Raw genomic sequence first — 13,830 nt, 5'->3', positions numbered from 1 at the left:
CACGGTGAACGTATAGGGGGTTCCAGCAAGTGCGGACGCGAGCACAACTAAAAGGAACAGACAGGGCAACGCTGGTGTCCAGCGTTGTCTTGTCCGTTCCTTTTACTTGTGCTCGCGTTTGCACTTGCTGGATCCCCCTATACGTTCACCAACACTAGACGCGTTGAAAGGCGATGCACGAACGGAGCGATTGCCGTCATACATGAGCGAAGTTATTCACGCCGGCTAGCTTTCAGTGTTCTTCTCCTCTCAGAAACTTTCTACGCAGACCAAGATCCGCTTTCAGTTTGAAGCGAGTTAGAGCAGGCTTACACGCGTTGCCTATCTTATCACCTTCGTCCCTGCTGTATTACAAGAGAAAGACTAAAACACATATGCGTGGTGGTTTAACTATCAAACGGCTCCTCGCAAGTTTCGACGTCGTCTGGCTCGGACCTTGACCAAGATGTCATGCTGGGACCAACCGAACCAAGTGTGGTGCTGTCTGATAACGGCACCTTCTTCCCTGATAGAGGCACTCTGCGCCATTCCCCCCACCCCACTGGAAACAGAGCGCCTTGAATCAAGCAATGTGAAAAGCACGGGATTTACTAAGGGTGCCCCCGAAGAAAAGAACAGCCCGCCGTGGTGGCGTAACGGCTTCGACGTTGCGCTACTAAGCTCGAGGGCGCGGGATCGAATCCCGGTCGCGGCGCCGATATTTAGATGTGCGCAAAATGAAAAAAAAAAGAAGCCCGTGTACCGTGCATTTGGGTACACGTTAAAGAACTGGCTGCTCTAGAGTTGCCCGGTGGTAGAGTGCTCGGGGGATAAAAGATAGCATGATCACGTACAGGGAAATTGTCGATCACTATAAAGCCGAAAGAAGAATCTTTCCGCCTCCGCATCGGTCTCTCTCTGGAGGACGCTCGCATTTGGCGACGCCTCCAGGGAAACAATTATAGATCACCACATTGGATATACTTAACACAGACGAGGGACTATAGCGACGCCCTCTGCAAAATTTGTAAGCAAAAAGGTATGCTAGACCATATAATATGGGAGTGTGCTGGCTCCCCAGGGGCCAAGGAAAACATTGACAGCAGAGAAGCCTGGGAGGCCTTGCTCCAGAGCGAGGGTGAAGATGACCAGCGTCGAGCAATCCGCCAGGCTGTTGAGGCCGTGAAGACTAACCGTCCTCAACGCGCGGGGACTGCTTCGTCCTCCCCCCTACCTACGTGTAGGTTAAAAGGCGGGCACCCCAGCTCGGTGGAACAATAAAATTTTCAATCAATCAATCAATCACGTTAAAGAGCCCCAGGGTGGTCGAAGGTATGCCGGAGTTCCCCACTACGACGCGCCTCGTGATCATATCGCGAAGCGCAAAACCCCGAGCTTGATCGAGAAAAAGAACAGCAAGAACGAACTAATGTGACTGCGCTATTCGCAGCATCTACGAGAATCGCCCGATGACGTCATCTTACAGTTGCGTCGCTGTCGTCCGTAAACACCTCTGAGCATGTCTGCAACGCCGTCGCATCGTCCCGCACCGGTTGCTCCCAGGAACCGAGACGCGAAGGCACTGTTCGAGCGAACGCTAGCGGATTGCAATGTAGCACGGCAAACAAGCCCGTGACGTAGACAGCCGAACTTTCTCAAATAGATGCCTGCGTAGACGGCGATATTTGTGGAACGGGCCGGCGACCCGGATCGGCGACTGAGGGAATGGAGGAAAAGGTGACGGGGAGCTGGGAAGATGGCGAAAGGCGTCCGAAATAATTTGAATCGCCGCCTCCGTCTGGCGCTTTCTCACGCCTTGAGGAAGGGGCGCGCTATGTTTGGTCTTGACGCTTCGAGCGGGAGAAGCACAGGTTGCAGCGTTCTCACGGGCGAGGCAAGCGTGCTTGACTAGTTACTGTGTAGCCGCGGGCGTTATTCAGTTTCAAATTTCGGGGTACCGATGGCGTCCGCTCGTTTCATGTTTAAATACCATTAGAGGGGTTGAAGACCAGCGAAAATCTGCTGCACGTGCCATTAAAGGGGATTGGCGAGCAACGCTTAGCGTATAGTCGGGTGATTTTTTTTTTCGAGCCTCGATTTGCCCGTGTGATTGGTTCATGTGACAAAGGTTGTTTACAAGCGCCGAATAGCCATGCTCGAGGGTGCGGGATCAAATACCGGCCGCGGCGGCAGCATTTCGATGAGGACGAAATGCGAAAATGCTCCCGTGAACCGTGCATTCGGGGCACGTTACAGAATCCCAGGTGGCCATAATCAATTTGCAGTGATCCGACACGCGTTGGTTCAAAGTTCTCCAGTTAAAATCGGTGGAAAACGTGGTAGTGTAAATGAGGGAACGAACTTTCACGTTCAAAACCCGCGCAATATTACTTTCTATTCGTGCTATTAGCTACATTCGGGCAAAAATGAGGCAGATATGCTGTAGCTAGTTCCCGACTGTGAAGAACTGAGAAGAGAAGCAGTGCGCTTGGAATGTCGAATGCTTTCTCCAGCGGCAAATCTCGTTTCCTGAAAAGTTTCGTGTAAAAAGAAATATTGGGGTCAGGACGACAATGGCGTGCTACTCGCGCTTAGCTCAGGGGCCGCGTCGAGCGATGGCCTCGGGGAATGGTTTGCTGCTCGGTGATCACTTAAAAAACGCCCAGGTCGTTCTGCGCGGGTGCTGGGTACGATAGCTGGGAAGCCTGGCGAAACGATTTGAGGAAACGCATTATTGAATAGCGGTGGGCGAATGGCGATCTTTAAAAGCGCGTTGCGTGGCCGTCGCCCGGTTTCCTGCTTCCTTGCGTTGCATGGCAGACCCGCATGAAACCAGCTCGATACGCGTATTCGCATTCCTGCTATTCTTGAGAATCTATATCTGCACTAGACTCGGTTGCCTTTTAAAGATCTGGTTTTTGGTTTGCTTTGTAAAGCGTGTTTTGCTGCAAAGCGTGCAAGAGTAAGAAAAAGCCGTCTTAACGAAAAGACATCGAAATGGTGCAATACATGGCGGAAGACGTTGCAGCGATGTTTTGAGAAAAATGCAACTCGGTTTTCATGCGTACACCAGGTCGAATCGTAAAGAGGCCGCAAGTATAGAACGCCACATGGTGCCATTAATAGCGACCATAATGATCATTGCTACTGGCGGCAGCACCACTTTTTTGATAAAGGTGGTGCTTTTTGATAAAAGTGGTTTTTTGACGCACCGTCTTTTCACGGTGCGTCACCTTTCGTGATGACTGGCGCTATTTTCGTGTCCCTGATGAATTGTGTCCTAATTTCTTGATGAGGCACCGTTAAAAAATATTTCAGTTTGTTTGATAAAGACCACTTGTTTTCATGTTGAGAAAGAAAATGAGATTTATCTGCAGTAGCCTTAGTAGGGAGAGTTGCGTAAAGACCAGAAACGAAATTATTAAGTTTCTGCATTCGGCAATGTGAACGTCTGGTACGGTTAGCATTTCGCATGGAGCTGTTTGTTATATCCGCTGTACCTTGAGCAGGTGGTTACGGACAGACGCATCGTTGGGAATTCAGGTAACAGACTAAGGTAAGCAGTTCTGCGGGTCTAACGTTACACAATGTTTGTAAAGTTATTTCATCACACGCCTTGCGAGCGTCCGTAGGTTGTTTGCGGGCACATGAGTTATCACGGATTCGAATAACGTCACATAAAGTAATACGACCTAAAGACAACATTCTGCGCCTTTGTTTTGTCTAATTTTGTGTCCGTGCGTCTGTGAAGAAGGGTATTATGTGCACAGCATCAATGGCCAACCAGCTAGCTCACCCATAATGTGAACTTAAGTGCCTTATTAAACCCCCAACTCTTTAATATAAAGTGGGAGCGATGCAATGATGATTAATTACGCCCTGGTAGCACAACACGATTTACCTCACCTTATTCAAAAGTCCACCTAATCTTAGGTATCGCCTTCACCTCTACCCCTTTTCACAACACAAGGGTGGCCTCGTTTTGAAGTTTTCAGGAGTGGCCTCCTTCTTTTCAGGAGTGGCCTCCTTCTCTTTCAGGAGTGGTTCATCCTTCTAGAGACGCCACATGGGTGTCTGTCCTCCAGAACGTTTGACGCTGCTCTTCTACCGCGTTCATGTATCTTTGGCCATCCCCATTATCTGTTTCTTTTGCTGTTCGTTCGCTCGCACAGTGTAGCAGACAAACGAGAATACGGGTCACTTTATTGGCGGACCTTACCCTCTTAATCGCAGAACAAACACTATCCCCCCCCTCTCCCTTTTTTTTTCATTTTAGGCGAATGTAACTTCGACTTTGTTTTGTCCAGACACCTGCGAAATATATTAAAGGGAAAACATGTTTGGGGGGCACGTACCCCTGGGAAAGACCGCGTGCCGCGGTGAGAGCCGGTTCTGGTCGCACGGGGGCGTCGAGTCGATGTACAGGTCGACGGGGTCGTACAGGGCGTCAGCGTCGGCAATCTTGTAGTTGTCCTTGTTGGTCATGCTGACGCGCACCAGGCGCACAAGGCTGCACCAGAAGAGACGGGGAGGGGTGAACAAAGGAACGGGATAGTTACAACGAAACGGAAGTGCGCACACAGACAGGCGAGCGTACGTGTGTCTCGAGAAAGCATTCGTAGTCGAAACAAGCCAAAGTGTTCACTGGGAGACGGACACGCCATCGAATAAGGATATCCAGTCCAATCCAATCCAAGATGGACTTGATGTGATCGGCAGCGGGCGAATGAGGGAAGCCACAGCCTGGAGCCGACGTTTCGAATAGGGGGCTTGTATTTGTCAGGGTGCTGGTAAATACATGTATCCATGTCGAAACGGTTTCTGCTCGCTGAGGCTTCATTCATTCATTCATTCATTCATTCATTCATTCATTCATTCATTCATTCATTCATTCATTCATTCATTCATTCATTCATTCATTCATTCATTCATTCATTCATTCATTCGGTTTTACGTACCTAAGCAACACTGAGAGACTCCCTGCAACGTAGGGCTCCGGATTAATTTAGACCACCCGGAGTTCTTTAGAGTGCACCTATATCTAAGCCTTACACGAGCCTTCGTGCCTTTCGTCCACATCGAAACGAGGCCGCTACGTTTGGGTATCGAACCCGCCAGCTTGGGCTCAACAGCAGAAGGTCATAACCATTGCGCCGCCGCAGCGGGTGGGCTGAGGCGTCCCATTCCATTGGCTCATTGTTACTCAGAATTACGCAGGCCATCTAATGCGACATACGGAACAGTATAGTGCCGGGCTATAGGAGTGAGCCTCCCACGATGCTTTGAATAGGTATTGTCAGAATCAGTGGTGTCGGCACTTGATTTGGTTTGCGGTATACTTTGCATCTCCGCTCGGTGACCTTTGTGATAATTGTTTTAAAAATTACTTATGTACTCACTTTCGGCGCAAAAAGCGCAAGCGCCTTTCAAGCGCACGTTCAGCCTCGCGCACAAAGAAGAATACGTGTGGTGAGCTTTTGGTTGTGTGCCCCAAAACCAAAAGGAGAGATGTACTTCTACATGGGCCTTACGCATCAGAACATCAGAATGTACACATGTTTAAGTGTTGTGTTATATTCCTGCGCCTTAGTGACTGTATTCCCTTCAGCAAAGTGAAGCGGCACGAACGAATTGCTTACAACAGGATGTAGAGGGTAAATGTGCATGCACAACGTAAATGTGCTCAGTGAGGCTAAGTGTCCATGAGAAAGTTGCTTCTTACGTATCAACACGTCAGGACATCTTCCACACACCATGAGTATCCTTTGTTTAAAATACGAATTCCTTGTTCCCTCTAATATTGCTCGCGGCTGTGCGTAATTCTTGGCTCAAGCGTCGAGCAACTGCGTTAAGCGCCGATAAACGTACGAGGCCTGGCTACGCGAACCGCCACTCCGCGTAACACAATCTTCGCCTTCACCGCATAGTCACATAGACTCTGAGCTTAAGGGTCGACGCTGTACACAGTGTAATCTTTCAGATCTCATTCTTCTAAACACGGTCGATGTACGAAATTTGCAAAAAGACTGCAAGATTACCCATGTCTAGCTCGACAAAGTCTGTTTGTTGCAGACTAACGAAAACTATGAATGCACGTGATTGCTGGAGTGCTGATGCGTAACTTGTCGACATGAGACAACCGACCAGGCCCCTAAAACCACGAGCCCCAGGAACACGGTTAGCATCAGTGTGTTCTAAACATTGAGGCGCACAAAAAGAGGTATGAAAAATTGACACTGCACTTTTTAAAGAGCTGAATGCTTTGCAAATACTATAAGGAGCAAAAACAATGAATACACCAGCGGAAACTGATCAGGTACAATTACACTGACATATGCACAGAACCGAAAAAAAAGGAAATTAAAAAAAAGACATACAAAAATAAAATAAGGTCCAGAAAGTAGAATTTTGATTGCTTCCTAAAACAATAGGTGGAAATCTAGGTTCAATTACACTCCGTAGTAAAGGCTGAAGTTTACCAATTCATTACCACTATTCCATGATTGGCTTTGCATCTGTTTTATATCTGGCGTAGCTAAAGCTTTAGCTTCTTTCAGTTCTCTGATGCCAAAAATGGAATAATTCGCACCAATTTGCACAAGGTATGGACGTGTTAACTCGGATAATCGGCCTATAATTAATAGTTTACAACTATATGTGCCAGTATTCCACCCTTCGGGGAAACAGTTTTTCTTTTCATGTAGCAGCGGAGAATCGAGAATATGAATTTGACGCTTTTTTATAGAAAGAAAAAAAAAAGTCTAGGTGTCATTCTCCCTCCCGTCTCTCCCGAAAGTGGCACAATACTCAAAGCGTAGAAAAAGAGAGAGAAAAAGAGAAAGAAAAATAATGTAGAAAATGTATAGCGTTTATTTAGATGCACTTCTAAAACATGTAACAAAACAATCAGACATCAAACGTGGCATGAACACGGTGAATGACACTCGGACGCCATAATTGAAATATATACACCAAAATATTCATTTGACTAATTAATACAAATAATTGCTGCAAATATAATACAGCAAGATTTAGAGTTGTTTTTTTCGGGTAGGTAGAGGGTTCACGCCTACGTGAACAGTTTATACATAGACTGATCCCTTGAAAGGAATAGCGAATAGTCGGCAATATGCTTTATTTGAGCGAATCGATTGGCTCTTTATTCTATATAATAACAATATTCTATATATAGGATAATAATATCTCTTGGGTTCTAGCAAGCAGGCACAATGACGTGGCATATAAATTGAACTTCTAGATAGTTATCTGAAATATTGTTCAGTACGCCATTACAATGGCCACGGCGCTGTTATGGGAACCTAAATTACAAGAAAGAAAGAAAGAAAGAAAGGAAAGGAAAGAAAGAAAGAAAGAAAGAACGGTAGAATGAATGAATGAATGAATGAATGAATGAATGAATGAATGAATGAATGAATGAATGAATGAATGAATGAACGTCGAGGACGAATGAGCCGAGACGTATTACCATAATTCTGCGCGATCTCAGCACGACAAAGGAGGTTCAGCCGATGCGAGTGCCGTGGTCACTCCCCGGGTTTCTAATCAGCCAGGTTCCTCCGGATTGAGTGAGGCGCCACCATCTGTAAAAAAAAAGAAGAAAAGAAAAAAGAGAAAAAAGAAAGAGAGTAATTAGGTTACAGGGGAAAGGTGCGGAAAGTGTCACGAAAAAAAAAAAGAAAGGCGTTGTTACGACAGACAGTTCTGACATCAAAACAACGACATTTGAACTTAGTGGACAGATATTTAGGTGAGCACCTTCAAGGAGGGGGGTGGAGGTGGGGGGGGGCAAGCGTCAATTTCGCACTTTAGATAAGTGCGCGTCACAGCGCGTATACCACTGACGCAAGCAAACGCGCACACGCCGTGGTTGCTCAGTGGCTATGGTGTTAGGTTGCTGAGCACAAGGTCACGGGATCGAATCCCGGTCACGGCGGCCCCATTTCGACGGGGGCGAAATGCGGACACACCCGTGTACTTAGATTTAGGTGCGCATTAAAGAACCCCAGCTGGTCGAAATTTCCGGAGTCCTCCACTACGGCGTGCCTCATGATCAGGAAGTGGTTTTGGCACATAAAACCCCATAAAAAGAAGCAAACGCGCAGTAAGCTCGGCTGCAAGAGAGAGAGAGAAAGCAAGGACAGGAAAGGTAGCCAGAATAGCACCCGGTTTGCTCTACCCGAACGACGACAAAACCAAGCGGCCGCAACGTCCTTCTCCGCTGCAGTCGGCTCAGCAGAGAGGCCAGGGAGGCGTTCCTAATATATATATGTTAGGAAGATTCGATTGAGTGCCGCATTTGTTAAGTAACTTAGCGCATATTGGGCTCACAATCCCCCTGCGAAGAATTCCGGCCTCACCTTTTTTTTTTCTTAATCTTTTTTCCATGTCGATGTTATCTCGGCAGGAAGGGCGCGCCTCAATATGATTTACGGTGCCTCGATGCGCGCTTTCTCCGCTAGTCTGATTATGCTTCTGAGGAAAAAAAAAACATGGTACCGGTGAGCGAGCGAGGAGGTGTTCATTAAAAGCTGCTTTACGAAGTGAACTCGTTACTGAGATGCGAGAGAAGACTGACGCTTTCTTTCTAAGGGCTTTTGTTATATTTAAATTTACCATCTTTTTTCCTTCCGAGTAACCTTATAAATGAAAAATAAAAAAATGCCGCCCCTTATGAATTTGCAACACACTGAGGTAAACTTTCGCATAGGTACACATGTGTTATAAAATATTTTTATTCCCCTGAATATTTTTTTCTTAGACGCTGTAGAGAATCGCATGGAAGCGGATATTTGTTAAGTATTCCGCGAAAAAAAAGTTAGGATAGTGTAGACGAGGCAGAATTATAGTAGCGCAGCTATTAAAATTACGCTGTCCACTTGCTGCAGTGGTCAGGTGACGCTGCTATGTCATAGTTTAAAAAAAGTGTACTTTACTATTCAATTCAGGTGCACATTTAGATCAGTGAACTCAAGGACAGGCCTTCTCTGCAAAACTGTTTTGTATAACCAAAGGTTAACATTCGGCAGGTAAATGCCTAGTTGGGTACAACTGAATTAAAGAGAGAGAAAAAGAAAAAAAAAAGTAAGGACGCAGATAAGCACTGCTACGCGTCAGGTCACCTCACCTTTGAAGAAATGGCCGGTCGGGCTTCGAAACGTACGTCGATTTTTAAAAATAAGAATAATTGTTGGTTCGCGTTGTCTTCAAATATCCGGGGAAAAACTACATGAGAGTTAATTTCTTTTATTTACTTATTCATTTATTGATTATGGTGTGGGGGTGTAAGCGCTTAGTAGTAACTGGACATCAGACACGAATGGGGACGGAAGAAGTAAGGGGGGTTCGGGGAAGGACTTCGTCCTGGAATTACTACGCCCTACACACCCCTGCAACATAATGGAATAATGGGAAGCCAAAATCTGGAACATAATGGCGAGCCCGCTGTCCCACTCTTCCAAGTTGCTTATTCAAGTGCATCTCATGTCGCCTATTTCAATGCATCGACATATATATATATATATATATATATATATATATATATATATATATATATATATATATATATATATATATATATATATATGGGCATGTTCAGATAAGAACGGTAATCGAGGTCCCATGACCATTTTTTGTTTTCCATGAAATTTTTATATCTGATGGGCAAATGTGTCCACACCAAGGAATGAACCTTAGTTTTGCAAGAAACTTCCTAGTTTTTTCGGAAAAAAATCGTATGTCACACGAGGTGGAGAACGTCGTTTTTGCCACTTCGCAAAGTTGCAAGTTTGGAGCCTCACTGCATGCACAATAATTTGTTTCCGCACATAAGTACTTTTTTCGTTATCTCTTTGCAACGTGTACTATATGAGCGAATAAAAAAACTTTTCCTTGCTGTGTCAATCTTCTAAATAAAAAATGGCAAACTTCGCTTCCCGAGCTACGCGGTGCAAAAAAGGCACTTTTCAGGGCAGCCTCAGGGCGAGATGCGTAAAGATATCCACACTTCATCTTTTTCTCAGTATTTTCCAGCTACATTTACTTACTTTAGGCAAGTTTTGTAGTTCTACACTTGGCAGATATTTTTCAATATGGCCTCAAATTTGGCCGAAGTTCAAAAACGTCAAAAAAGTGACAATTATGACTTGGATTTAAAAAAAAACATCATCATAAAATTTCATTAAAATTTGCCTGAATAATCCTCAATACTCGATAATATTAGGGTACCAAAAAGTGTTGCATTATATTGTTCTAAAGTATGAAAATGAATACATAACTGTGTTCATGATTTCAATCCCAACGATTGCTCAGTATTTTCTTTTAGGATGCGCTATCGTGAGAAGCTGGATTTAGTATTGTCTTTTTGTGGGTAACATTTAAACGCTACAGTTGCTGAGTTCGTAAGTGTGATTTTTAAGTGTATTTTTTTTTCTCTTACAATCAAAGGTCTAAAGCTCCTATTCGCTTTCGTACTCTTTTACCAGTGGGACTTAACTTACTGTAAGCATATTTGAGAACGTTATTTTGGAGTGACGTGTGGTTAGTGGTCGTTTATGCAAACATTTAATGCACCCGTCGCTACTCTCAAGATGCCTCTAACGAGCTGCCGCCGCTCCATGGATGAACCGCTCTTGACAGCCGCTCCTATAGCTATATAACGCCCGGCGCGACCCTGAATTTCATAGCACCATGTGTGCCGCCACCGCACCGAGGCTTTAGCCGCCGCTATCATCTTTCCATCGCAACGCACCGAACGCCTGGCAGTTATACCTCAGCCTTGGACCTTCGACCGAGACAGGCCCGATGAGCGGACGTTGTTCGGATCTCGAGTTTCGCGCGTCGTTTTGCAGGCCTGGTGGAGGGTGGGGTCGTTTTCTGTACTCACGTGGTTTCTCTGCGCTCGAGGGCTCCCACGACAAGCATACTTGGTATCTCAGTCTCAGCTCGTACGCCAGACCGAACCAGCGTCAGTGTCGACGGCGGGCAGCCTGTGTTAAAAATCTATCCATCTGTCCATCTCCTTTTTTTTGGGGGAAAAGCAGCCCTCGGCCCTGCATCCGTCACCTGCTCCTCTGTCCCACGATAATCTTCGGAAGCGGTGAGCTTTTGCATTCATGAAGAGATTTCCGAGGCGAACGTTTTGTGCCGACTACTCAAAACGGCGCAAACAGAGAAAAGGACGTAATTTTCGCAGTGTAAAGACCCTCAATGTCGCTGCTCTCAAAAAAGTCCTACTTCCCGAAGAAGCTCTCCGATTACGAGAAAGTGACTTCATCTGTCAGAATTGTTACCGTCGGTTCAAGGAAGACATAGATAATATGCAGGCAGAGTCGACCGAAACATTCGAAGAATTCCGCCCTGGAGAAGAAATTGTAGAAAATTTAAACTCCAGTGTTAGCCTTACCTCCGAAATCTCGCCCCTAAAGCCACCGAGCGCTCTAAAAAAACGCCTCAGACTTTCCTATGCAAAGCGAAAGCAGGAAGAGGTGGCCAGAGCTGTGGTGACGAAAATACGATCAGGGATACAGGCAGCATATAATATCCCAGAGGCTTCGCGTGCGCCGCAAGAAAAGTGTGCGCAATGCAGCAGGTGGGAAGACAAGCTACATGCTGCCTACAATAGGCGTACGTCTTTTCAAGAGCGTTGCCAGCTGCTGACACTGCTACCACGCAACCTAACTGTGAAATATGTGCAGGAAGTTATTCCAGAGGCAACGAGGTACGTTATTCAAAAATCGAAGAAGATGGTGGATGAAGAAGGCGTATGGTCAACACAGGAGCGATATACAAGATGTAAGCTACTACACGAAGACATTACCACCGTTTTAGAATATTACACCATCGATGAACTCGATTGCTCTAGACAGACACCGAACAAAAAGGATGTTGTGAGAATCGAAAAGGAGGGAGAGAAGGAATGGGTACCTAAACGGTTCATGACGCGGTCCTTGCGAGAAGCATTCCGCCTCTACAAGCAAGCTCACCCTGCCTCCCAAGTTGGCCTCACAAAATTAATATCCTTGCGTCCTAATTGGGTGAAATGCTCCCCACAGTGGCAAGTGTGTGTTTGCGTGTGCTGTGCAAACTTTGAGTTGTGCCTCGTGGGACTGCAGAACGCATCCGGAAGGTCGCTTTCTCCCGATGATATGCAGAGTCTCTACGTATGCCAGGAACCTACTGCGTCATGTTTCCTCAGGAATTGTGAGCACTGTCCACAAGATGGCATTTTCACTTTGGAAACTTTTGATATGAGCAGCGAGGACCAGGTGTTGATTGCTTCATGGGAATACGGCAAGCTAGTTAAAAAAACTATGACCGCTTCATTATTTATGAGAGAATTTCTAAGAATGACCATGAAATGGATTCCCCACAACTATATCAGATCTGTGCAAGCAAAAGCAATTCATGAAGAAAAACAAAGCTGCGAGAGAGGTGCAATTGTTTTGCATTTTGATTTCGCCGAAAACTGGACAGTTGTGCTTCCAGACGCAGTACAAGCGTACCATTGGCAGAAAAAGCAGGTCACCGTGTTTACCTGCGTTGTCACGTCAAGAAAATCGACTCGGAAGTACGCCGTTATTTCCGACGATATGTCTCATGATTCAGCTCATGCATGTTTGGCTCTGTCAAAAATCAAAGCACACATGGAAGACAACGCGCCAATCTACACCAAGATAACACATGTGAGCGACGGGGCTCCCGCTCACTTCAAGAATAAATATCAGTTTCATGAGCTACAACGCAGTGAATGTCAAGAGACGAAATGGATGTTTCCGGCCACTGGACACGGCAAAAATGCTTGCGACGGCATTGGTGGGCTTGTGAAACGTCGAGCATCACACCACAACTTGCGGAAGCCTGCAAGTGAGGCCATACAAACAGCCAGCGGCTTCGTGGACGCAATTCAAGGAACGCTAAAGAATATCACCATTCTGGAGCTCCCACAGAGGGAGCTTGCAGACTTTCGCGAAATGAAGAAGGAAGAATGGAAAACGGCAAAGAAAGTGCCTGGAGTTCAGACACTCCACATGTGGAAGTACGTTCGATCAAATGAAGGCAGTGCATCCTACGTGGCATCCACCGCTGCTTCGGAATGGAAGAGACTATGATCTGGTTTGTGCTTCGGGCTGGACAATGTAATGTATGCATACCGAAGTCAACTGCTGCCGTTTATTGTTACAATTTTCTGAATTGCAATCTGCACATAAAGCGGCATGCCATTTGTAAATTGTGTCCCGATTAAAACTCCTGCTGATTAAAAACCTTGCAGATAAATTGTCCCCCTCAAAAGACGACGTTTTGTCTCCTGACAGTGCCCTGTCGAACCATTGAACACAGAGGTAAACAGATGCATATGCGGAAACGTCGGCTTCAGAAACACATTAATATTTATTTTTATATATAAAAGCTTTTCTAAGCACCGATAAATGATCTAATATTTTTAACGAATCGATTACATACCAATGTAACTTACGATGATAAATTAGGCAATACAAAAAACGTTTGACCGCCGCCAGCCAGTTCTTGACACATCAGGTGAAATAGCGAATTTATTCCCATTTTGACGCATCAAGAATGCCGCTAACAAGCGAGTAGAAGCTCTACAAACATTGAGGATGGTTCGGATATTGTGGTAAATAAAATGTAACCAAGTTTAGTGAGTGCTAAAAGAAATTTCTGAGAGTTACTACTTCTAAAATGCAGTAATAAGCAATTCTAGATAACAAAAACATGAACTCAGTTTTGTATTAATTTTCATACTTTAAAACAATATAATGAAACACTTTTTTGGTACCCTAATATTATCGAGTATTGAGGATAATTCAGGCAAAT

General features: G+C 45.5%; 2 protein-coding genes across 2 annotated transcripts in view; one reads left to right on the top strand and one right to left on the bottom strand.

Moving 5' to 3' along the window:
- The window catches only part of LOC135912702 (inaD-like protein), a 19,511-nt gene extending 17,944 nt beyond the window's left edge, over nt 1-1,567 (bottom strand). Inside the window, exon 1 of the mRNA XM_065445217.2 lies at nt 1,464-1,567. Coding sequence (XP_065301289.1) covers nt 1,464-1,500 — 37 coding nt within the window. The 5' untranslated portion in view covers nt 1,501-1,567. The remainder of the gene's footprint in view (nt 1-1,463) is intronic.
- Nucleotides 1,568-12,143: 10,576 nt separating this feature from the next.
- Nucleotides 12,144-13,252, top strand: LOC135912754 (uncharacterized). The gene has a single exon (XM_065445289.1). The coding sequence runs from the start codon at nt 12,144-12,146 to the stop codon at nt 13,104-13,106; it is 963 nt and encodes a 320-aa protein (XP_065301361.1). The 3' UTR covers nt 13,107-13,252.
- Nucleotides 13,253-13,830: the final 578 nt, after the last annotated feature.

Source organism: Dermacentor albipictus, chromosome 9 (genome assembly GCF_038994185.2).
Source record: "Dermacentor albipictus isolate Rhodes 1998 colony chromosome 9, USDA_Dalb.pri_finalv2, whole genome shotgun sequence".
Classification (NCBI taxonomy): domain Eukaryota; kingdom Metazoa; phylum Arthropoda; class Arachnida; order Ixodida; family Ixodidae; genus Dermacentor; species Dermacentor albipictus.
Note: the sequence above shows the minus strand (reverse complement) of the source record. Positions and strands in the feature narration are given on the sequence as shown.

Coding starts and splice junctions, on each gene's coding strand:
- LOC135912754 (XM_065445289.1), top strand. CDS start 12,144: ATGCAGAGTCTCTACGTATGCCAGGAACCTACTGCGTCATGTTTCCTC.